The following is a 27,191-nucleotide window of genomic DNA, read 5'->3' on the forward strand; positions in this document are numbered from 1 at the left end:
GTGGGTGGCTGGGTAGGTGGCAGATGTCGCCAGAGGTCGTGAGGTGAGACAGTCAGGAGAGGTAAAGGTATGATTAGGGAGATGCGTTAGGGATATGAGGAACCGCCGGGAGGTGGGAAGGTTGGGCCAGGTGGGTGACTTGATGACAGTGAGGATGGCAGATGACCTGGGCTGGGGTACAGGTGTTGACGTCATCGGCAAACCGTCGCGCTGGACACATAACAAACGTTACTTAGGTCCAGATACTGTAGTGGTCTGTCTGACGTTCATGGTTGGCTCGCTGTGTCATTCTTTACTGTCCCTGTGGTGACTTCATGGAAATAATCCATGAGACTAGAAACATCTTCCATTTTCAGAGTCTTTCACACGTACCGGCCCGTGAGCAGCGTCCTCTGGTGATCACATACTGACCATGATACAGGCGAGTGATGTGTGGTGAGGGGCAACACAGGCGTAGCCTCCCTCTTGCTTCAGACACACACACCGTCGCCCACCACCGCCGCTCACACCCTCCATACATCATCATCTTCAGTGGACAGTCGTCTGACGCTCTGTGGTCGTGGTGACCAGCAGTGCCGTCCGAGCGACGCGTTAACGACTTCCGCCCAGCACTCTGGTACCCCGGCGTGTGCTGTAATTACCCCCAGCTCTTCCGCAATTTGTGTGTGTGTGTGTGTGTGTGTGTGTGTGGAGGTCGCAGGTGTCCACCAGCCCAGGACAACCAACATCACCCAAAGTATAGGAATACCTCCATCCATCACATCACTATAACCAACACGTACTACCTTTATCATTGATGGAAATTAGAAAATCTGTGGCCACACACTTATGATTGAGGTGAGTAACCCCTGGTGACAGATGCAGATAATTAGCCGGCCAGAACCACCTGTTTCGATGTATTTAGGTGCTCCTGTGAACGTCCGCCACGGTGTTGAGGTCGGCTGGGTGTATATAAACTGGATGTGAGGGTTGGCACACCCCGGACCTACCTGCCAGCCTCTCCACCAGCCACACCATGAACACTACCAGGAACCTCTCCACCCTCGTCCACCTCCTCCTCCTCCTCCTCCTCGGCCTCCTCTCCGGGGCCCGTGCTCAGAGTAAGCTACCCTGACGACACTAGTAGAATTAGCTACCGGGACGGTACCAACAGAGAAAACAACTATGAAGGTACGAGTGGAGATAACGAGCGTAACAGCACTGTTAGAGTAGCGCCCCGTGACCACTAGGAGTAAACTGTCGTGACAGCAATGATACAAGTTAGTACTGATGGTCAGCGTAATCCATCTGGGTACTCACGGTAGCTACAGTAAGCTACCGACGAGAGAAAACAGTGCACAGCGCAAATCATGTTATGAGTGACGGCAGACGAAGCAGGCAGCTGCTGTACTAACGGAAGCTAAGATTAGCTACAGTGGTACTAACAGCAGCTGAATTAAGCGACTGTGGTATTACTTAGTGGCGAGAGTTAGCTGCTATAAAGAGTAGGGATCAAGATAACTAGAGGAAGCTACTGTGCGAATATAGGGGTTCAGAGTAAGCTACTGTGGGAATATAGGGAATCAGAATAAGCTAGTATGGGGCCAAATATGACCAAAGTAAGTTTCAGCGGGGCTACAGGCTACCAGAGTAAGCTACAGGCTTACTCTGCAGGCTATCAGAGTACGATACAGGCTTATTCTGCGGGCTATCAGAGTAAGCTACAGGCTTACTCTGCAGGCTATCAGAGTACGATACAGGCTTACTCTACAGGCTACCAGAGTAAGCTACAGGCATATTCTACAAGCTACCAGGGTAAGCTACAGGCTACCAGATTAAGCTACAGTGGGACTGCAGGCCACCAGATAAGCTACAGTGGGACTACAGGTTACCAGATTAAACTACAGTGCGACTACAGACATTTAGATTAAGCTACAGTGAGACTACAGGCTACCTGAGTATGATGCAGTGGAACTAAAGGCTACCAGACGTGGGGAATACGTTCTCAAAATAATCCTACAGCAGCGACAACGTTTTCCTCATTATATAGAGTGTATATCCTCGGGTTCGTCATCGGGTAGAGTGTAATAATCCTGGGTAAACCAGAACTGATGTTCGAATCCCCACAGTAAACTAACAGCTGGCCGGAGGTCACCTGAGTATACGTGCATTGAGAAGGAAGTCCTTTGATCAAATCACCATCAACGCGTCGATCCCCTCAGTAAGAGTCCGATAAAATGCCTTTATAACCCTTGTGTAAACTCACGGCAAGGTGGAGGCCACTAGAGTGGACACAGAGTGAGACAGAGGCGTCCTCACTAAGTCCAGAGAACAGCGTAGCTCTTACTACGGTCAGATATAGGTCGCCCCTCAGTAGAATTAGAGTAAGATATATAGACTTTAAGTAAACTTTACCAAGGCAAAGGTTTCTCAGATAAACTGACATTAAGAGGCAGATCCCCTGAAGAAACTTAATACAAGTCATCTCGTAAAGTCTCTCTTACATCAGCAAGATCATCTATGGTAGCAACGGTTTTCTGGTAGCAGAGGCAAACCTCGTAGGTTTAGTTTAGTTTAGTCTAGTTTAGATTAGTTTATTTTCTCAGACTTTTACTTTTTCTCAATGATTAAGGAAGACCCAAACCCATGACTTAAAGGTCACCAACAGCTTCACGAGAATGTCTTACAACCACATTCCCTATATGAAGGTTGACGTATCTTTTTTTCTTTCTTTCTTTTTTTGCGAGAGTTCGTCAGGAACGGATCATAACTATTGCAAGAATAACAGAAGTGATAAATTAAAGCAAAATATGGCAAAAAAAAATCGCAACAAAGTTCTAAATGCGTATTTGGCATTACGAATAGACCATAAAGAGATAGTCAAGTGTATACGGAGGAAAGTAGTAGATAATCGCACTCCACTGAGTCCTTTCGAGAATCTTCATGATAGCGTAAGACATGGGGAATATGGAGAGTAGTGTGATAAGAGTACAGAGACGAAGAGATGACTTGCGGAGAAGTACCTGCAGATCTTATCTGTAACTTCGGAGGCGAAAATAATGTTAATCATGAACCTGATGCGAAGTGTCAGGCAAATGTACTCTTAAACGTATCTATGCTGATGTTTTAACTACTCTGATTGGTGAATCATTCCACATGTTAACGATCCTGTTAAAGACTTAGCCCCAGTTGATGGGAAACTTTTGTCCACGAGGTATTCATGACTTCAAGTGGAACCAGACAAATCTAGCTACAAACAGAACTATCACATCAGCTTTGAACCTTCTCTTTTCTAGGCTCAATAAGTTTAAATCGTCTGGGTAATTCTCATGAAATATGTGTTTCAATCCAAGAATAATTCTGGCTACTCGCTGTAGTCCTCTCTCTGTCATGCCTGTCATTTTTTTCCGAGTAGATGACTAAAACTGACACAACATTTAAGATGTAGATGCCTGAAAAAATTCTAAAAATAGAGGGTTATTCTCTTCGAACTGAATTCGAATGCCCCGCCCATGAAGCCTAGAATTCTATTCGCCTTTATTACCGTTTCGACCTACGGCTCACTTTGTAGGTCATGGAAGACCTTCTGTCTCTCTTTCCCTTTTTACCGTCTGTAGCTCAACAGACACTCTGTATCTTGCCAGTTCGTTTCCACCACCGTCACATAAAGCTTTGCATTTACCGTTGTTCGAACTCCACCGATGTTTGTCTGTCACTTGGCAGCGATAGACGCTCAGTTTCTGCACGTTATTTCCCTTATTTCTCTTGTGAATTTTGTTTCATACGATAGAACGCCAACCATTCTGAAGCAGCGACTGTCAGTCATTTATTACTCTTTGCTGATGACCAGTCAACCAATTTTCTAACCACCTACTTATAATCCATTTCCACCATGTGACAATTTTGCTAGTGATGTTTGATGTAGGATTTGATAGACTGATGTAAGAACGTTTGTCAGACATGACCAATTTCCGCCGAAAACCATGTTGGGTATCATCTATGAAACGGTGATCCTTTAAGTGATTTACAGTCTTGTCTTGAATTATGGTTTGACTTAAGTTTACGAACTACAGACTTCAAGGCAACAGGGCGATAATTTCCGGGCCAAGACTTAACGTCTTTTTTAAATGTTGGTGTTACACTGGCAAACTTACGATCCTCTGGAACTTTCCTTGTAGCAAATGACACTCAGAACAACATTTGAGAGCTTGATTTCATTTCCAGCCTCCTCCATTGTTGTCAGATAACAATTATCAGAAAGAGCCGTTTTTATTTACTTTATCCCATATAATGATGCTGACCCCATATCTTGAACGTGTTTCTAAATCCGGAAAATGAGCCTTGTCTTTAACGGGAAATACAGATGGAATAAGGAAATCATTCAAGATGTTTGCTATGCCTTCATTTGCATGGACAAAGTCACCATTCTTTTTTATGAATTATGGATCTTGATTTTAGCACAACCACTGTATAAATCTATATAAGGCATCTTTCACTATTTTCAGCAATATGTGTTTCATAAGAAAGTTTACAGTAATATGTAAGTTTTTAGCTCTGCTAAGCTAAATACGAAGCTTATTTTAGCATATTTGTTCTGATCTCCGTGTGTTCCTCACGTGCTGTTGCTGTTTTAAGACAACAGGCAGTTCTTTATCTCAGTGTTTCACCATTTTGGCTTGGTTATGAAAAATGACTCTCTGCTCCACATTACCACATCTCCCCTCTATTGCTCTTAATATCTTGATGTAAATCTAAAATCGAGTATTTCGTCACATCTGTCTGTTTTCCAGCATTACCAGCAATGTTGAAAACTACCTCGGAAAGTGATCTGTTGATGATTACACTTGCCAAACTATCCTCCAGTCACAACATTACAAACGAGATCGATCCTCACTCGTTGCCAGAACTAAGAACAAAGGTGTACCTACCCACGTCGTCAGAGACATCCTCTACCACGGGAGCTACATCGTTGACCCGAGCACTTGGGAAGCGCAATATCGTTTACGACGGGAAAGCTTCCCAGACCAAAATGACCTCGGGTGATTGAGGCTTTCGCCAGCCTGACCCCGTCGTACCCCTTGTTCTCTGCATCATTTGAAGTCTGCTGACGATTTTCTGTTCTTAATAGAGGCAAGAGTATACGTCTGAAGGCTCTGAACTTCGCCGCACCACTTCAAATGGTCGGTGTACCTTGAGGAGGAGGAGAAAGACTTGGGGTGCTTCATCACATGCAGCGCTACTCCCTGACACACCCGGGCAAGCATGTTTCAATGAACTCTTGGAGACCGTCCATCTGTTGAGGTAAAGCATTGACGTCATCGACAGCAGCACTCAGGCTCTGTCTGTTTTCACATGACCTGCAAGTCAAGAGCCAAAGAAGATTACTAGCGCCTTCAAAACAGCCTAACACGAAGGTTTTGATTCTCTTCGTAACTCAGGAAAGGTGTCTGACACTCTAGCTGAATCATCTAATCGAGCGGAATTCAAAGCGTCGTTAGAAATTAGAGGCATTATAAGGAGAGTCAAAGGTCAGAGTACATTAAATAACGCGAGTTTATGGCCACAGTTTACTGCATAAACAGAGTCTTGGATTACAGTATACTACGTAGGAGAGCTGACTGTCACAGTGTACTACATAAGAGGATTTAATGGGCACAGAATACTACATAAGGAGAGCTAATGGTCACAGTATGTTACACAGAGTCAATGCTTATGTTACAAAGGAGAGTCAATGGTCACGGTCTATTCTACAAGGAGAGTTAATGGTCACAGTTTCTAATACAGGTAGAGTTAATGGTCACAGTCTGTTACACATGCAGAACTAATGCTCACAGTATCTTACACAGGTAGAGTTAATTGTAACAGTTTGTACCACAGGTAGAGTTAATGGTCACGGTTTGTTATACAGGTAGAATCAATAGTCACAGTTTGTTCAACAGGTAGAGTTAATGGTCCCGATTTGTTATACAGGTAGAGTCAATAGTCACAGTTTGTTCCACAGGCAGAGTTAATGGTCACGGTTTGTTATACAGGTAGAGTCATTAGTCACAGTTTGTTCCACAGGTAGAGTTAACGGTCACGGTTTGTTATACAAGTAGAGTCAATAGTCACACGTTGTTCCACAGGTAGAGTTAATGGTCATTGTTTGTTATACAGGTAGAGTCATTGGTCACAGTTTGTTAAACAGGTAGAGTAAATGGTCCCGATTTGTTATACAGGTAGAGTCAATAGTCACAGGTTGTTCCACAGGTAGAGTTAATGGTCATTGTTTGTTATACAGGTAGAGTCAATAGTCACAGGTTGTTCCACAGGTAGAGTTAATGGTCATTGTTTGTTATACAGGTAGAGTCAACAGTCACAGTTTGTTCCACAGGCAGAGTTAATGGTCATTGTTTGTTATACAGGTAAAGTCATTGGTCACAGTTTGTTAAACAGGTAGAGTTAATGGTCACGGTTTGTTATACAAGTAGAGTCAATAGTCACAGGTTGTTCCACAGGTAGAGTTAATGGTCATTGTTTGTTATACAGGTAGAGTCATTGGTCACGGTTTGTTAAACAGGTAGAGTTAATGGTCACGGTTTGTTATAAAGGTAGAGTCAATAGTCACAGGATGTTCCACAGGTAGAGTTAATGGTCCCGATTTGTTATACAGGTAGAGTCAATAGTCACAGTTTGTTCCACAGGTAGAGTTAATGGTCATTGTTTGTTATACAGGTAGAGTCAATAGTCACAGTTTGTTCCACAGGTAGAGTTAATGGTCATTGTTTGTTATACAGGTAGAGTCAATAGTCACAGTTTGTTCCACAGGTAGAGTTAAAGGTCATTGTTTGTTATACAGGTAGAGTCAACAGTCACAGTTTGTTCCAAAGGTAGAGTTAATGGTCATTGTTTGTTATACAGGTAAAGTCATTGGTCACAGTTTGTTAAACAGGTAGAGTTAATGGTCACGGTTTGTTATAAAGGTAGAGTCAATAGTCACAGGATGTTCCACAGGTAGAGTTAATGGTCCCGATTTGTTATACAGGTAGAGTCAATAGTCATAGTTTGTTCCACAGGTAGAGTTAATGGTCATTGTTTGTTATACAGGTAGAATCAATAGTCACAGTTTGTTCCACAGGTAGAGTTAATGGTCATTGTTTGTTATACAGGTAGAGTCAATAGTCACAGTTTGTTCCACAGGTAGAGTTAATGGTCATTGTTTGTTATACAGGTAGAGTCAATAGTCACAGTTTGTTAGAAAGTTTATAGGTAAAATGTGTCACCCTCGGAGAGCTGATGGTCGTGGTAGATCATACAGGAGTTAGTCGTGGTCATGGTAAAGTTCACTAAACGGCTAAGTAATCCATCAGGCGATTGTACCCTGTCTGTAGTCACAACATGGGCGGCAATTTGAATTGGTCATAGCTTGGTGCGCAGGGATAGCTAGTGGCTGAAGTACATCCCTTCATAAGGGCAAGTGTTGTAGTTTATAGGTAGCGGGTCGATTCGTAGCGGGTCGATAACCCCTCGTAGGAGGATGAAGAAGGCAAGAGATGTTGTCGCCTCCGCTAGTGAGGGGTCACCGGTTATCTCCTGCAGCCTCTTTATCGATTATTTCACAAGTCGTAAATATCCCGAGACACCTGGTTATTCCGCCAGCGCTTCATGTCGTCAACAATTTATGTGGTGGTTATGAGGCGGTGTTTACGGCCCCCAACTCGAGGTTCTCGTGTTCTGTCGACTCTCCTAATTTTCCCGCTCGAGTGTTGCTTGTCCGCTGTGCTTGCACGGGCTACACGGCAGCCGGAAAATTACAAGACTGTTTTTAGTCTTGTTTCCTCTTGGCCAACTTGGTCATAGATTAAGTTCTAGAGGTAGAAGACCTCCAGAATCATTTAAGAGTATGCGTACAGTAAAGTAATGCCCCAGAACGAACTGTGGGCGGTAGAAGGCCTCCAGGATCATTATAAATTATACGTACGGTAAAGTACGGTCCCAGAATGAGCTGTGGGAGGTAGAAGGCCTCCGGAACTATCGTAAGGTATCCACAAGGTTCGGTAACGTCCTAAACCAAGCTGTGGGGGTAGAAGACTTCCGAAACCATTGTAAGGTAGACTAAAGTAAGGTAAAGTCTCAGACCAAGCTGCGTCGGGGGTGTAGCCCTCCGAAAACAATGTAAGGAATACGTTAGGTAAAGTATGGTCTCAGACCTGGGTGGGAGTAAGAGACCTCTGAAGCCACCGACAGATACACGTAAGCTAAAATAAGGTCCCAAACCAAGTTGTGTGGGGTTAGAAGCCCTCTGAAACCATCTTTAGGTCCACGTAAAGTAAGGCCCCAGACCCTGCTATTGGGGTAGGAGACCTCCAAACTTATACGTATGGTTCGCGATGGCATGTCTCTTGAGTGAGATGGTACGGCCCTTAAGCACGGTGGTGTAACCCTTGAGCACGACAGATCTGCCACTGAAGACGTCGCTATGGACCTCAAGCACGGACTACGGCTTTGCAGTTTAACCGTGCGACCCTTGAATACGACGGTACGACCCTTGGTTATGCTGGTCTGGCCTTTGACCTGACCATATCAAGGTCAGGTCAAAGAACAGGTCATCATACCCAAGGGCTGCACCTTCGTGCTCAAGGGTCATGCCGTCGTGTTCAAGAATCGACCTGACCTGCTCAGGGAGTTAAAGGAACATGAATATAAATGTTTTCATTATGGAGAGATATACGTATGATCAGGGAGTTTGTAATTACCAGGTGTGAAGCTCCGTAAGAACTAGTTCGACTGGTGCTCTGGGGCGTGACGCGGCAGCACCGAGAGTTGGGTTGTTGAACCGTCCACTCCATGACTTCCTCTGTTACCCCCCAACAGACTGCTAAACTGACTGTCCTAAGGCACGGCTGAAGGTCCGGCTCTTTACCAGAAATGACTGGTAACTGAAAGCGGTCTCCTCGAACTGTAGCTTCAGTATCTCTCACGTCCAACCAAAGTGAACTGCAATAAACTGGCCCTTTTTTTCTTGTTCCCCTCCCAGCCCGACCACCGCTCCCAGTATCCCACAGCCGTCACGCCCGAGCCAGCCAAGCATGTTCCACTGTAAACTGGAAGGTTCCTTAAATCAACAGCCGCTCCCTTGCGGACGCTGGGTAAAGTTTGAGTTCACTGTTTGTAAGCTGAGTTGTTTTTCTTTTGATATATTTTTGAAGTTTGATGTTGTGCCGACCACGGGCGGGGAGGGAGGGACCGGCACTTGGGCCTGCCCTAGGAGCCAGACTAAGGGCCCCTCACACACCTGCTAGTTAGGGAGGCTAACACAAGTTACCAGGAGTAATACCACAGGGCAGTTGAGCACACGGCCTCTAGTATTGCATTGGCATTTATGTTGCTATAAATTTCTCAGATGTGGTCGTAGGATTTACCAGTGCAGGGCGGCGCGTCTATTGCAGAGCAGCGGAGCCATCTTACCTAACGACCTCCACCCCCACCCCTCAGGGCATTGTCCAGACTAACACCATGAACACCATCAGCGGCTGCAGCCGAGCAATGGACACGTGGCTGGGACGGAACCACGGATATGTTATCCGTGGTTCAAGAGAGGCTGAGCCCAAGGTGGCCGTGCTGCACGTTGTCGTGCACGGGGTCATCGCACATGTGCCTCGTGCAGGGACGAGGTGTCTGGCGGGGCGGGACTCCAGGCCTTGTTGTACTGGATGTTATGCCATCATTCAACAAGGAAGATCTATATGGCTGAGCCATCCCTCAGGAGTGGCAGCTGTCCCTTGGGCAGACACCGGCGCACCAGCTTGATGAGATGCAATATATTGTCAGCGTGAATTACTGCTAGAGATCCGCACGCTGGCAGTATTACATGGCGTGCAAGGGAGTATCAAGCTGTAGGTTCTAAGTTCTTCATCCCGTGGTGCCGGCTGCAAGAGTATCTCCAGCATCCTTGGACCAGCTCGCCCTAGGGTAGTTTTCATAGCCCATGTCCCCACCACGTATACCACGCAGTCCTCGTTATGCTTTTAAGAACGAGTGCTTCATTCGGATATAAAGATATGCTGTAGCTCGAGAACCGAATGACTAAACAGACAGTCGTATTACAGAGAGAGATTGGTTTGTTTTGTGCCGGTAACCCAAGCAAATTGATTGTGCACCCCATGCTCATCGTGTGAAGCGGTAACGCAAAAGGACTGCAGAAGTCACAAACAAAGAGAGAGAGAGAGAGAGAGAGAGAGAGAGAGAGAGAGAGAGAGAGAGAGAGAGAGAGAGAGAGAGAGAGAGAGAGAGAGAGAGAGAGAGGAGATCAGTTATGCCAGGCCTGACCTACACTTGGGTCCATGTGGATCATGTGATTCCTCTCTGTCATAACAACGAGTGTTTAACCGCACTTGTGTTGCCCCGCTGGCCGTCTTCAGTGCCACAGCAGCCGCTGGTACCCAGGATACTGTGTTTCCGTCTTACTGCACATAATCTCAGTTGTCCATTCCTTGTTCCCCAAGTCCGTGCCAACAAATCTTGTTCGTGAGGGAGATGGATTTTCATTTGGTGTGGTGTTCCATGAGACTCGTAGGTCATAAAGTCCATATTCTCCTTTTCAAGACGCTTCAAAATATTATCAAATATCGAGAATTATTACACGATGGCAACTCAAGGGTGGATCGTTTTTCCTCTTCTCGTCTTTCTCCCTTTCATTGACCTCGCTTTATTTCAATTAAGATCCAGTCTTAATGTGGACATCTGTCCGTGGCTGGAGTCTTCAACATACTAGAAAAAGCAAATATGTCGAGAAAGAACATGAAATCTTTCTTATGTACTTCACCTCTTACTCCCCGTTTTCCTCCACACACATTAACTTTGATCCTTCTCGTGTGTAACTTTGTCAGTTAAACACACTTAACCCCCTCTGACCCTCGCTCCAGTAACTCTCCTTTCTCCTTTACCCCTGCAGTCTCGCCATCAGTTACTCATGATCAGTAACTCATGAACGTTTAGTATTTGTGAGAAAGTAACACACCAGCCCAGGGAGCGGGACTGGCCTCAGAAGAATTAGCCCTTAGCGATTCTTGTAACAAATTACACGTTGTAGATCACATCATGGCTGAGATTACCTGAGTGAGGATATCATGGCTCTATCCACTTCATTTTCATTACTGCATTTACCATCGCGCTTGCTGTGAACGTGGGTAAGATGCTACAAGCACTCGACGTCCTTGACGGTATAGGGCCAATGCAGGTGTACATGTTGTGGTAACGGATGGGTACAGCAATTAAGGTCACGAATACAAAGTACGTCCCAGTCAGTAAAGTACTTACATAGTCATGATACAAGGAGACCTTTAGTCAATCGTAAAGGTGTTTACACCACGATCTACCACTTGTCGTACGATAGAAGTCGGTTCCGGTCCCATGTATAAATATATACGGACAATAGGGAAACGTGCAAGTTACAGAGGTGAGCTCAGGGATCCCGTGCATTCAGTATGCGGGCATCCCAGCAATTATAAAGTATGAGGGAAGACTCAAAGTTATTTACATCGAGGTCTATGGCGATACACGAGGACTCCTAGTCATTTACACCGCAGTCTATGGCGCTTAACGAAGACTCCAGTTCATTTACGTCGTAGTCGACAGCGCTACACGAAGACTCAAGTTATTTACGTCGTGGTCGACAGCGTCACACGAAGACTCCAAGTCATTTATGTCGTGGTCGACAGCGCTACACGAAGACTCAAGTTATTTACGTCGTGGTCGACAGCGTCACACGAAGACTCCAAGTCATTTATGTCGTGGTCGACAGCGCTACACGTAGACTCCAAGTTATTTACGGCGTGGTCGACAGCGTCACACGAAGACTCCAAGTTATTTACGTCGTGGTTGACAGCGTCACACGAAGACTCAAATAGCGCTGCACGACATACTCAACTAACACCAAAAGACTTCAACAGATCTATGAGTAAAACACAATCTTCACAGTAATGATAAGACTGAAGCCACCACAGTCTGCTGGTCTACACCTGGGGTGCAGAACAGTCGTAAACATCATCTTGGTATCATAATGAGAGGAAGGTGGTCGGGCTACCTCTCACTCGCTGCCAGCGTATTCAACTTGTATCTGACACTTGTGAAAGTGACTCAGATATCGGTATATCTCCATTTGTTATCAACATCTGCTGGGTAATAGAATGGCTGAAGAATGCAACCTGAATACTGAAGAGAGAGAGAGAGAGAGAGAGAGAGAGAGAGAGAGAGAGAGAGAGAGAGAGAGAGAGAGAGAGAGAGAGAGAGAGAGAGACAGACAGAGAGAGAGAGAGAGAGAGAGAGAGAGAGAGAGAGAGAGAGAGAGAGAGAGAGAGAGAGAGAGAGAGAGAGAGAGAGAGACAGACAGACAGACAGACAGACAGACAGACAGAGACAGAAACAGAGAATTACTTACTAGTAATGATGAATAGATTTTGTCAGAACAAAAAAAGATGCTAGCACGTAGCACTCACTGCAGAATAATCTAAGGTTAAGAAGAACGCGTCGTGTGAGTCATGTGTTGTCCAGGTGTGAGATGGAGAGATTGTGCGTCTGCAGTCTTGAGAGCCAGCAGCCCGTGTGTGGGTGGAGAAGGAAGAAAAGACAGCTAAGGGTGAAACTTGATGGCTACTAAAGTGCTGGCTCACCAACCAGCCCTCAGTAACCTTTCCCGATACCCCAGGCAGGTAGTACCGGTAATATACCTTCGAAGTCGGTGGCTGCCTACCACCTACTACCTATCGGGGAGACGAAAAGAGGCAAGACATGACAAGAGGAAGCATTCCGACGTTCTGTGAGGAGCAGTTAAGGTCCATCCTCTCAACCTAGCCATTCGAGTGACAATGGCCTCGGATACCTTCTCCAAGTCAGCAAAGCTTGTGTTCCTTAAACACACAATCATAAACCAATGTAAATAGCGTCTCGATGATGAATGATGTCGCCATGTAATTTTCCGCAGCGCTTCGCTCAGTTCAGTAGACTTTTGAGGCAGACACAGAGCAGCCGAGTGCAGACGGTCGCCGAGTCTTGTGACGGGAGGAGGAGCCACATCCGGGAGAGGCGATGTAAACAGTGCCCGCGGGGGAGCCACTCCCGGCCCTGGCCGTCCTCACCACCACCACCAACCTGCCCTCCTTTACCACAACACATCCTCTCTCCGCTCAGCTGCATCGCCCTACTCGCTCATTCCCACATCCCCTGGATATTACTACTCTACACCCTCTCCTTACTCCCCTTACACTCTTTATCTTAAGTACACTCAGCACCGTTTATATATAATCACCCTTATTTTTTACAGACTGCCTCGAAATGGACCATTAGTTCTGTTATCTGTCCTTCCCATGTACACGCTACCTCCTTACATCCTACCATCCTTCACCATCATCACCACACACGCTTTTACTCACTAGACATTTTAAATTTTAAAAGACAGGTTTCTCTCCTCCTCCTAAATCTTAAATACTTTCCTTGCCTTTTTTATTCAGCTTTTTGTTTTTCATTAAACTCTCCATATTTCAATTAAGGCCCGGCCTTGATGTGGACTTTTGTCCGTGACTGGAGCCGTCAACGTACAAAATAAAAGCCAAGACCCAGCTCCAGGCTTCCAAACCGTTCCCTGCGGCAGGTGACATACCAGTGTAACATAATCTGTTCTTGCCGCGTCACGATCTGTGTCCCTTCTCCTGTCTGGGCTTCACTGCTCCATTATGACACATGGATGTGAGTTCTGATCCAACAGTGGTCCCTGATGGATTTGTGCCGGGAACCCCGGCCAGTTTATTGTGCACCCTATGCTCACCCTGTGAGCGGTAGCTCAAAAGATTTACAAGGGCCATAAAGGGTCTTAGTCAGATCCCACCTTAGTAAATAGATACAGATATAATTGCTTATTACAGGCTAATTAATCAACGGACAAATACGTCGTAAATGCTAAGTAAAAGCATGTCTAATTTCTCCTCCCACTTGCGTATAGTGAGTGTGGGTTAGCGGACACTAAGTTACAACTGTACAATAGGACTGGATATATTCATACCACCAGCAGAATATTTCTCATTCTCTACTTCGAGTTTTTGTAAGACATTCATATCACCGGTCCGACCCCAGCTCCTTCCCAGCTTGGTCGTGCGAGACCTCCTTCACCTACGCAGCGGGGAACGGGGACCAACTCATTATGGACTAAGGGGCCCAAGGCATATCGGCTACGCGTCATACCGACCATATCACTCGCCTGTCTCCCGACGTGAAGCATGTTTGGTTTACTATATAACCACAGTGTAACCTATGGTTGGCTCTGAAACGTTGAAAAGGGGGAAATTCGAATTTGTATCAGCAAACCTCAATACCATCTTGTCTCTAATGAACGGAGAGCAAAATTATAGACCCCGTTGCTCACCATTGTGAGACGAAGGGTATTCGAGTACTTAGTATTTCGAATAGTTGTTTCCTATTATACAGTCCCTTAGCCTAGCGGTTAGCATGCCTGCCTCTTGCACAAGGGGTTCCAGGTTCGATCCTGGCTGTTGGAGCTTTGTATGTTCTATGAAGGTGCGCGTTCATATACACTTTATTCGTATATATATATATATATATATATATATATATATATATATATATATATATATATATATATATATATATATATATATATATACGAATGAGAATGAGAATATATACGAATGATGTGAGAACAATGGAAGTAAGGGGAGTGGGGGAGGAATGGGATGTATTTAGGGAATCAGTGATGGATTGCGCAAAAGATGCTTGTGGCATGAGAAGAGTGGGAGGTGGGTTGATTAGAAAGGGTAGTGAGTGGTGGGATGAAGAAGTAAGAGTATTAGTGAAAGAGAAGAGAGAGGCATTTGGACGATTTTTGCAGGGAAAAAATGCAATTGAGTGGGAGATGTATAAAAGAAAGAGACAGGAGGTCAAGAGAAAGGTGAAAGAGGTGAAAAAAAGGGCAAATGAGAGTTGGGGTGAGAGAGTATCATTAAATTTTAGGGAGAATAAAAAGATGTTCTGGAAGGAGGTAAATAAAGTGCGTAAGACAAGGGAGCAAATGGGAACTTCAGTGAAGGGCGCAAATGGGGAGGTGATAACAAGTAGTGGTGATGTGAGAAGGAGATGGAGTGAGTATTTTGAAGGTTTGTTGAATGTGTTTGATGATAGAGTGGCAGGTATAGGGTGTTTTGGTCGAGGTGGTGTGCAAAGTGAGAGGGTTAGGGAAAATGATTTGGTAAACAGAGAAGAGGTAGTGAAAGCTTTGCGGAAGATGAAAGCCGGCAAGGCAGCAGGTTTGGATGGTATTGCAGTGGAATTTATTAAAAAAGGGGGTGACTGTATTGTTGACTGGATGGTAAGGTTATTTAATGTATGTATGACTCATGGTGAGGTGCCTGAGGATTGGCGGAATGCGTGCATAGTGCCATTGTACAAAGGCAAAGGGGATAAGAGTGAGTGCTCAAATTACAGAGGTATAAGTTTGTTGAGTATTCCTGGTAAATTATATGGGAGGGTATTGATTGAGAGGGTGAAGGCATGTACAAAGCATCAGATTGGGGAAGAGCAGTGTGGTATCAGAAGTGGTAGAGGATGTGTGGATCAGGTGTTTGCTTTGAAGAATGTATGTGAGAAATACTTAGAAAAGCAAATGGATTTGTATGTAGCATTTATGGATCTGGAGAAGGCATATGATAGAGTTGATAGAGATACTCTGTGGAAGGTATTAAGAATATATGATGTGGGAGGAAAGTTGTTAGAAGCAGTGAAAAGTTTTTATCGAGGATGTAAGGCATGTGTACGTGTAGGAAGGGAGGAAAGTGATTGGTTCTCAGTGAATGTAGGTTTGCGGCAGGGGTGTGTGATGTCTCCATGGTTGTTTAATTTGTTTATGGATGGGGTTGTTAGGGAGGTAAATGCAAGAGTCTTGGAAAGAGGGGCAAGTATGAAGTCTGTTGTGGATGAGAGAGCTTGGGAAGTGAGTCAGTTGTTGTTCGCTGATGATACAGCGCTGGTGGCTGATTCATGTGAGAAACTGCAGAAGCTGGTGACTGAGTTTGGTAAAGTGTGTGGAAGAAGAAAGTTAAGAGTAAATGTGAATAAGAGCAAGGTTATTAGGTACAGTAGGGTTGAGGGTCAAGTCAATTGGGAGGTGAGTTTGAATGGAGAAAAACTGGAGGAAGTGAAGTGTTTTAGATATCTGGGAGTGGATCTGGCAGCGGATGGAACCATGGAAGCGGAAGTGGATCATAGGGTGGGGGAGGGGGCGAAAATTCTGGGGGCCTTGAAGAATGTGTGGAAGTCGAGAACATTATCTCGGAAAGCAAAAATGGGTATGTTTGAAGGAATAGTGGTTCCAACAATGTTGTATGGTTGCGAGGCGTGGGCTATGGATAGAGTTGTGCGCAGGAGGATGGATGTGCTGGAAATGAGATGTTTGAGGACAATGTGTGGTGTGAGGTGGTTTGATCGAGTGAGTAACGTAAGGGTAAGAGAGATGTGTGGAAATAAAAAGAGCGTGGTTGAGAGAGCAGAAGAGGGTGTTTTGAAGTGGTTTGGGCACATGGAGAGAATGAGTGAGGAGAGATTGACCAAGAGGATATATGTGTCGGAGGTGGAGGGAACGAGGAGAAGAGGGAGACCAAATTGGAGGTGGAAAGATGGAGTGAAAAAGATTTTGTGTGATCGGGGCCTGAACATGCAGGAGGGTGAAAGGAGGGCAAGGAATAGAGTGAATTGGAGCGATGTGGTATACCGGGGTTGACGTGCTGTCAGTGGATTGAATCAAGGCATGTGAAGCGTCTGGGGTAAACCATGGAAAGCTGTGTAGGTATGTATATTTGCGTGTGTGGACGTATGTATATACATGTGTATGGAGGGGGGGTTGGGCCATTTCTTTCGTCTGTTTCCTTGCGCTACCTCGCAAACGCGGGAGACAGCGACAAAGTATAATAATAAAATAATATAAATATATATATATATATATATATATATATATATATATATATATATATATATATATATATATATATATATATATATATATATATATATATATATATATATATATATATCTTCCCCTTTACCCTTGAGCTTCGTTTCACTCACAGCCAAAACATCCAGGTTCCTTTCCTCAAACATACTACCTATCTCTCCTTTTTTCACATCTTGGTTACATCCACACACATTTAGACACCCCAGTCTGAGCCTTCGAGGAGGATGAGCACTCCCCGCGTGACTCCTTCTTCTGTTTCCCATTTTAGAAAGTTAAAAAAATACAAGGAGGGGAGGATTTCTGGCCCCCCGCTCCCGTCCCCTCTAGTCGCCTTCTACGACACGCGAGGAATGCGTGGGAAGTATTCTTTCACTCCTATCCCCAAGGATAATACATATATATATACATATACACATACTACACATACACACGCACATATACACACACACACACATATACATATATATACATATGAAAAATGTAAGAAACAATTTAGAAAACTGAAACTTCTAGCTTGAAATGAAATGAAGAAATGAATGTCACATAATGGTTCAACCTCTGGCTATGGAAAAGGGAAATGTATAATTTATTTACACAAACGTCAATAGCAGTTCTCATCAATTTAACCACTGTATCAATAAGCTTCAATGTCTAAGCTACATTTTTTCCAATTTTACTATTTTCTTGTCAAAGCACCATGTATGAAAACTATCACTCCAGTAACACAACTATAAACATTTACTTCCCCTTTAAAAAAGTTCTGGGGAAGTCTGTCTCGATACACTGCGGGACACTCTACCACCTGGCGAGGTTTGTGTTGCAATGGTTCTTGATTCACAAACGTAGTAGCATCACTGGTGGGCGGAAGAACATTCTTGTAACCACAGCAAGGATCACAGTCCGTGCAACTCCATTATGATGGTTCTTCTCATGACGCGACGTTCATCATTCTCCTCTTCAACGCTTGCTTGGAATAGATGGGGCTGCTGGTCTGGCGGCAGGTGTAGGGCTGGGCTGGGTGTGTGGAGGGCATCAGTAACGCGTCGTGACTTCCGGGAAATTCATCATTAATCACTGTTGTTTGGGAATGTCTTGGGAGTAAAGTCAGGGGTTATTGAGAGGACAAGAGCAAGGGAAGGAGTAGCAGTACTCCTGAAACAGGAGTTGTGGGAGTATGTGATAGAATGTAAGAAAGTAAATTCTCGATTAATATGGGTAAAACTGAAAGTTGATGGAGAGAGATGGGTGATTATTGGTGCATATGCACCTGGGCATGAGAAGAAAGATCATGAGAGGCAAGTGTTTTGGGAGCAGCTGAATGAGTGTGTTAGTGGTTTTCATGCACGAGACCGGGTTATAGTGATGGGTGATTTGAATGCAAAGGCGAGTAATGTGGCAGTTGAGGGAATAATTGGTATACATGGGGTGTTCAGTGTTGTAAATGGAAATGGTGAAGAGCTTGTAGATTTATGTGCTGAAAAAGGACTGGTGATTGGGAATACATGGTTTAAAATGCGAGATATACATAAGTATACGTATGTAAGTAGGAGAGATGGCCAGAGAGCGTTATTGGATTACGTGTTAATTGACAGGCGCGCGAAAGAGAGACTTTTGGATGTTAATGTGCTGAGAGGTGCAACTGGAGGGATGTCTGATCATTATCTTGTGGAGGCTAAGGTGAAGATTTGTATGGGATTTCAGAAAAGAAAAGTGAATGTTGTGGTGAAGAGGGTGGTGAGAGTGAGCTTGGGAAGGAGACTTGTGTGAGGAAGTACCAGGAGAGACTGAGTACAGAATGGAAAAAGGTGAGAACAATGGAAGTAAGGGGAGTGGGGGAGGAATGGGATGTATTTAGGAAATCAGTTATGGATTGCGCAAAAGATGCTTGTGGCATGAGAAGAGTGGGAGGTGGGTTGATTAGAAAGGGTAGTGAGTGGTGGGGTGAAGAAGTAAGATTATTAGTGAAAGAGAAGAAAGAGGCATTTGGACGATTTTTGCAGGGAAAAAATGATATTGAGTGGGAGATGTATAAAAGAAAGAGACAGGAGGTCAAGAGAAAGGTGCATGAGGTGAAAAAGAGGGCAAATGAGAGTTGGGGTGAGAGAGTATCATTAAATTTTAGGGAGAATAAAAAGATGTTCTGGAAGGAGGTAAATAAAGTGCGTAAGACAAGGGAGCAAATGGGAACTTCAGTGAAGGGCGCAAATGGGGAGGTGATAACAAGTAGTGGTGATGTGAGAAGGAGATGGAGTGAGTATTTTGAAGGTTTGTTGAATGTGTTTGATGATAGAGTGGCAGATATAGGGTGTTTTGGTCGAGGTGGTGTGCAAAGTAAGAGGGTTAGGGAAAATGATTTGGTAAACAGAGAAGAGGTAGTAAAAGCTTTGCGGAAGATGAAAGCCGGCAAGGCAGCAGGTTTGGATGGTATTGCAGTGGAATTAATTAAAGAAGGGGGTGACTGTATTACTGACTGGTTGGTAAGGTTATTTAATGTATGTATGACTCATGGTGAGGTGACTGAGGATTGGCGGAATGCGTGTATAGTTCCATTGTACAAAGGCAAAGGGGATAAGAGTGAGTGCTCAAATTACAGAGGTATAAGTTTGTTGAGTATTCCTGGTAAATTATATGGGAGGGTATTGATTGAGAGGGTGATGGCATGTACAGAGCATCAGACTGGGGAAGAGCAGTGTGGTTTCAGAAGTGGTAGAGTATGTGTGGATCAGGTGTTTGCTTTGAGGAATGTATGTGAGAAATACTTAGAAAAGCAAATGGATTTGTATGTAGCATTTATGGATCTGGAGAGGGCATATGATAGAGTTGATAGAGATGCTCTGTGGAAGGTATTAAGAATATATGATGTGGGAGGCAAGTTGTTAGAAGCAGTGAAAAGTTTTTATCGAGGATGTAAGGCATGTGTACGTGTAGGAAGAGAGGAAAGTGATTGCTTCTCAGTGAATGTAGGTTTGCGGCAGGGGTGTGTGATGTCTCCATGGATGTTTAATTTGTTTATGGATGGAGTTGTTGGGGAGGTAAATGCAAGAGTTTTGGAAAGAGGGGCAAGTATGAAGTCTGTTGTGGATGAGAGAGCTTGGGAAGTGAGTCAGTTGTTGTTCGCTGATGATACAGCGCTGGTGGCTGATTCACATGAGAAACTGCAGAAGCTGGTGACGCTTCACATGCCCTGATTCAATCCACTGACAGCACGTCAACCCCGGTATACCACATGACTCCAATTCACTCTATTCTTGCCCTCCTTTCACCCTCCTGCATGTTCAGGCCCCGATCACACAAAATCTTTTTCACTCCATCTTTCCACCTCCAATTTGGTCTCCCACTTCTCCTCGTTCCCTCCACCTCCGACACATATATCCTCTTGGTCAATCTTTCTTCACTCATTCTCTCCATGTGCCCAAACCATTTCAAAACACCCTCTTCTGCTCTCTCAACCACGCTCTTTTTATTTCCACACATCTCTCTTACCCTTACGTAACTTACTCGATCAAACCACCTCACACCACACATTGTCCTCAAACATCTCATTTCCAGCACATCCATCCTCCTGCGCACAACTCTATCCATAGCCCACGCCTCGCAACCATACAACATTGTTGGAACCACGATTCCTTCAAACATACCCAGTTTTGCTTTCCGAGATAATGTTCTCGACTTCCACACATTCTTCAAGGCTCCCAGGATTTTCGCCCCCTCCCCCACCCTATGATCCACTTCCGCTTCCATGGTTCCATCCGCTGCCAGATCCACTCCCAGATATCTAAAACACTTTACTTCCTCCAGTTTTTCTCCATTCAAACTTACCTCCCAATTGACTTGACCCTCAACCCTACTGTACCTAATTACCTTGCTCTTATTCACATTTACTCTTAACTTTCTTCTTCCACACACTTTACCAAACTCAGTCACCAGCTTCTGCAGTTTCTCACATGAATCAGCCACGAGCGCTGTATCATCAGCGAACAACAACTGACTCACTTCGCAAGCTCTCTCATCCCCAACAGACTTCATACTTGCCCCTCTTTCCAAAACTCTTGCATTCACCTCCCTAACAACCCCATCCATAAACAAATCAAACAACCATGGAGACATCACACACCCCTGCCGCAAACCTACATTCACTGAGAACCAATCACTTTCCTCTCTTCCTACATGTACACATGCCTTACATTCTCGATAAAAACTTTTCACTGCTTCTAACAACTTGCCTCCCACACCATATATTCTTAATACTTTCCACAGAGCATCTCTATCAACTCTATCATATGCCTTCTCCAGATCCATAAATGCTACATACAAATCCATTTGCTTTTCTAAGTATTTCTCACATACATTCTTCAAAGCAAACACCTGATCCACACATCCTCTACCACTTCTGAAACCACACTGCTCTTCCCCAATCTGATGATCTGTACATGCCATCACCCTCTCAATCAATACCCTCCCATATGATTTACCAGGAATACTCAACAAACTTATACCTCTGTAATTTGAGCACTCACTCTTATCCCCTTTGCCTTTGTACGATGGCACTATACACGCATTCCGCCAATCCTCAGGCACCTCACCATGAGTCATACATACATTAAATAACCTTACCAACCAGTCAATAATACAGTCACCCACTTTTTTAATAAATTCCACTGCAATACCATCCAAACCTGCTGCCTTGCCGGCTTTCATCTTCCGCAAAGCTTTTACTGCCTCTTCTCTGTTTACCAAATCATTTTCCCTAACCCTCTCACTTTGCACACCACCTCGACCAAAACACCCTATATCTGCCACTCTATCATCAAACACATTCAACAAACCTTCAAAATACTCACTCCATCTCCTTCTCACATCACCACTACTTGTTATCACCTCCCCATTTGCGCCCTTTACTGAAGTTCCCATTTGCTCCCTTGTCTTACGCAATTTATTTACCTCCTTCCAGAACATCTTTTTATTCTCCCTAAAATTTAATGATACTCTCTCACCCCAACTCTCATTTGCCCTCTTTTTCACCTCTTGCACCTTTCTCTTGACCTCCTGTCTCTTTCTTTTATACATCTCCCACTCAATTGCATTTTTTCCCTGCAAAAATCATCCAAATGCCTCTCTCTTCTCTTTCACTAATAATATTACTTCTTCATCCCATCACTCACTACCCTTTCTAATCAACCCACCTCCCACTCTTCTCATGCCACAAGCATCTTTTGCGCAATCCATAACTGATTCCCTAAATACATCCCATTCCTCTCCCACTCCCCTTACTTCCATTGTTCTCACCTTTTTCCATTCTGTACTCAGTCTCTCCTGGTACTTCCTCACACAAGTCTCCTTCCCAAGCTCACTTACTCTCACCACCCTCTTCACCCCAACATTCACTCTTCTTTTCTGAAAACCCCATACAAATCTTCACCTTAGCCTCCACAAGATAATGATCAGACATCCCTCCAGTTGCACCTCTCAGCACATTAACATCCAAAAGTCTCTCTTTCGCGCGCCTGTCAATTAACACGTAATCCAATAACGCTCTCTGGCCATCTCTCCTACTTACATACGTATACTTATGTATATCTCGCTTTTTAAACCAGGTATTCCCAATCACCAGTCCTTTTTCAGCACATAAATCTACAAGCTCTTCACCATTTCCATTTACAACACTGAACACCCCATGTATACCAATTATTCCCTCAACTGCCACATTACTCGCCTTTGCATTCAAATCACCCATCACTATAACCCGGTCTCGTGCATCAAAATCACTAACACACTCATTCAGCTGCTCCCAAAACACTTGCCTCTCATGATCTTTCTTCTCATGCCCAGGTGCATATGCACCAAAAATCACCCATCTCTCTCCATCAACTTTCAGTTTTACCCATATTAATCGAGAATTTACTTTCTTACATTCTATCACATACTCCCACAACTCCTGTTTCAGGAGTACTGCTACTCCTTCCCTTGCTCTTGTCCTCTCACTAACCCCTGACTTTACTCCCAGCACATTCCCAAACCACTCTTCCCCTTTACCCTTGAGCTTCGTTTCACTCACAGCCAAAACATCCAGGTTCCTTTCCTCAAACATACTACCTCTCTCTCCTTTTTTTCTCATCTTGGTTACATCCACACACTTTTAGACACCCGAATCTGAGCCTTCGAGGAGGATGAGCACTCCCCGCGTGACTCCTTTTTCTGTTTCCCCTTTTAGAAAGATAAATACAAGGAGGGGAGGGTTTCTGGCCAGCCGCTCCCGTCCCGTTTAGTCGCCCTCTACGACACGCGAGGAATGCGTGGGAAGTATTCTTTCACCCCTATCCCCAGGGATAATATATATATATATTTATATATATATATATACATACACATGCACACGCACATACACACACACACACACATATACATATGTATACATATGAAAAAAGTAAGAAATAATTTAGAAAACTGAAACTTCTAGCTTGAAATGAAATGAGAAAATGAATGTCACATAATGGTTCAACCTCTGGCTATATATATACATATATATATATATATATATATATATATATATATATATATATATATATATATATATATATATATATATATTTTTTTTTTTTTTTTTTTTTTTTTTGCTTTGTCGCTGTCTCCCGCGTTTGCGAGGTAGCGCAAGGAAACAGACGAAAGAAATGGCCCAACCCACCCCCATACACATGCCTTGATTCAATCCACTGACCGCACGTCAACCCCGGTATACCACATCGCTCCAATTCACTCTATTCTTTGCCCTCCTTTCACCCTCCTGCATGTTCAGGCCCCGATCACACAAAATCTTTTTCACTCCATCTTTCCACCTCCAATTTGGTCTCCCTCTTCTCCTCGTTCCCTCCACCTCCGACACATATATCCTCTTGGTCAATCTTTCCTCACTCATTCTCTCCATGTGACCAAACCAATTCAAAACACCCTCTTCTGCTCTCTCAACCACGCTCTTTTTATTTCCACACATCTCTCTTACCCTTACGTTACTTACTCGATCAAACCACCTCACACCACACATTGTCCTCAAACATCTCATTTCCAGCACATCCATCCTCCTGCGCACAACTCTATCCATAGTCCACGCCTCGCAACCATACAACATTGTTGGAACCACTATTCCTTCAAACATACCCATTTTTGCTTTCCGAGATAATGTTCTCGACTTCCACACATTCTTCAAGGCTCCCAGAATTTTCGCCCCCTCCCCCACCCTATGATCCACTTCCGCTTCCATGGTTCCATCCGCTGCCAGATCCACTCCCAGATATCTAAAACACTTCACTTCCTCCAGTTTTTCTCCATTCAAACTCACCTCCCAATTGAATTGACCCTCAACCCTACTGTACCTAATAACCTTGCTCTTATTCACATTTACTCTTAACTTTCTTCTTTCACACACTTTATCAAACTCAGTCACCAGCTTCTGCAGTTTCTCACATGAATCAGCCACGAGCGCTGTATCATCAGCGAACAACAACTGACTCACTTCCCAAGCTCTCTCATCCCCAACAGACTTCATACTTGCCCCTCTTTCCAAAACTCTTGCATTCACCTCCCTAACAACCCCATCCATAAACAAATTAAACAACCATGGAGACATCACACACCCCTGCCGCAAACCTACATTCACTGAGAACCAATCACTTTCCTCTCTTCCTACAGTACCATGCCTTACATCCTCAAAAAAACCCTTTTCACTGTTTCTAACAACTTGCCTCCCACACCATAATTCTTAATCCCTTCCACAGAGCACCTATAAACTCTACATATGCCTTCTCCAGACCATAAATGCACAACAAAATATTTTTTTCTAATATTTCCACAACATTTTTCAAAGCAAACACCGATCCACACATCCCTACCACATCTAAAACCCACACCCCTTTTTCCCCAAAACTGATGCCTGTACACCCTTTCCCCCCTTTAAATCAATACCCTCCTATAAATTTACCGGGAATACCAACAAACTTAACCTCGAAATTTGAGCCTCACTCTTACCCCTTTGCCTTTTACAATGGAAACAAACACGCATTCCCCCAATCCTCAGGCACCTCCCATGATCATACATAATTAAATAACCTTCCCAAACCCAGCCCAAAATACGTCCCCCCCTTTTTTTAATAAATTCCACTGCAATACCACCCAAACCTCTGCCTTCCCGGCTTTATCTTCCGCAAAGTTTTTTTACTACCTTTCTCTTTTTTCCCAAAATTTTTTCCCAACCCCTCCTTTGCACACCACCTCGACCCAAAAAACCCTTATCGCCCCTTTATCAAACACATTCAACAAACCTTCAAAAAACTATTTCCCTCTCCTTCTCACATCACCACACTTTTTATCCCCCCCCCCAAATTTCCCCTTACTGAAGTTTCCCCTTTTGCCCCTTTCTTTCCACATTTACCTCCTTCCAGAACAAAACTTTTTATTCTCCCAAAAAATTTTTGATATCTCTCACCCCAACCTCATTTGCCCTTTTTTCACCTCTTGCACCTTTCCTTGACCTCCCGTCTCTTTCTTTATATTTCCCCACTCATTGCATTTTTTCCCTGCAAAAATCCCAAATGCCTCTCTCTTCTCTTTCACTAATATTTACTTCTTCATCCCCCCCTCACTAAAAACCCTTTTAACAACCCCCCTCCCACCTTCTCATCCCCCAACCTTTTGCGCAATCCATCCTGATTCCCTAAATACTCCCCCTTCTCCCCCCACTCCCCTTACTTCCCTTGTTCTCACCTTTTTTCCATTCGTACCATCTCTCCTGTACTTTTCACACAAAACTCCTTTCCCCAACTACTTACTCTCACCACCTCTTCAACCCCAACTTCATCTTCTTTTCTAAAACCCCCTATAACTTCACCCTTTGCCCCACAAGAAAGATCAACATCCCTCCCAGTTGCACCTCTCAGCCATTTAAAAACCCAAAAATCTCTCTTTCGCCGCCTGCAATTAACACGATCCAATAAGCTCTCTGGCCCTTCCCAAATTACAAAGTATACTTATTTATATCTCGCTTTTTAAACCAGGTTTCCCAATCACATCCCCTTTTTAGCACATAAATCACAACCTTCACCATTTCCATTTACAACACTGAACACCCCATGATACCAATTATTCCCCAACGCCACTTTTAAATCCCTTTCCCCCTTTAACACCCACCTATAACCCGGTCCGTGCAAAAAAAAAAACCCCCAAAACACCATTCAGTCCCCCAAAACATTGCCTCTCATGATCTTTCTTCCATGCCCAGGGCATATGCACCAAAAAACAACCCCCTCTTCCATCAAATTTTTATTTTACCCCTATTAATCGAAATTTACTTTTTACTTCATCACATATCCCCCAAAATCCCGTTTCAGGGTATGCTACCCTTTCCCCTTTCTCTTTTCCTCTCACTAACCCCCGACTTACCCCCAACATTCCCCCAAACCCCCTTTCCCCCTTTACCCCTTTAGCTTTTTGTTTTCACCGACCAAAACCCAGGTTTTCCTTTCCTCAAACATACTACCTACTCTCCTTTTTTTCCAACTTGGTTTACATCCACACACTTTAGGCACCCCCAACTCTCTCTCCTTCCCCTCTTTCCCCATCTACCCCTCTCCCCCTCTTTCCCCTCCTCCCCTCTCTCCCCCGTCCCCTCTCTTCTTCTTCTCTCTCCCCCTCCCTCTTCCCCTTTTAGAAAGATAAATACAAGGAGGGGAGGTATTCTGGCCTAGCCGCTTGCCCGTCCCGTTTAGTCGCCCTCTACGGACACGCGAGATTCGTGGGGAAGTATTCTTTCACTCCTATCCCCAGGAAAAAATAATATATATATATATATATATATATATATATATATATATATATATAGTATATATATAATCAGTATATATTATAATATATATATATATATAATATATATATATACTATATATAATAATATATATATATATATATATATAGTATATATATATATATATATATTTAAATATATATACATATATAATACACTAATATATTATACATACACCAGCACACGCACATACACACACACACACCACATATACCATATGATACATATGAAAAAAAGTAAGAAATAATTTTAGAAACTGAAACTTCTAAGCTTGAAATGAAATAGAAAATGAATGTCCACATAATGGTCAACCTCTGTCTATATATATTATATATATAATATATATATATCATATATATATATATATAT

General features: G+C 43.8%; 1 protein-coding gene across 1 annotated transcript in view; it reads left to right on the forward strand.

The window, feature by feature from the left end:
* Positions 1-897: 897 nt before the first annotated feature.
* LOC139747478 (uncharacterized) overlaps positions 898-27,191 on the forward strand; it is a 76,279-nt gene continuing 49,985 nt past the window's right edge. The window contains exon 1 of the mRNA XM_071659846.1: positions 898-1,100. Within this exon, the coding sequence (XP_071515947.1) occupies positions 1,016-1,100 (85 nt within the window). The 5' untranslated portion in view covers positions 898-1,015. The remainder of the gene's footprint in view (positions 1,101-27,191) is intronic.

The sequence above is a fragment of the Panulirus ornatus genome, chromosome 68 (assembly GCF_036320965.1).
Source record: "Panulirus ornatus isolate Po-2019 chromosome 68, ASM3632096v1, whole genome shotgun sequence".
Taxonomy (NCBI): Eukaryota; Metazoa; Arthropoda; class Malacostraca; order Decapoda; family Palinuridae; genus Panulirus; species Panulirus ornatus.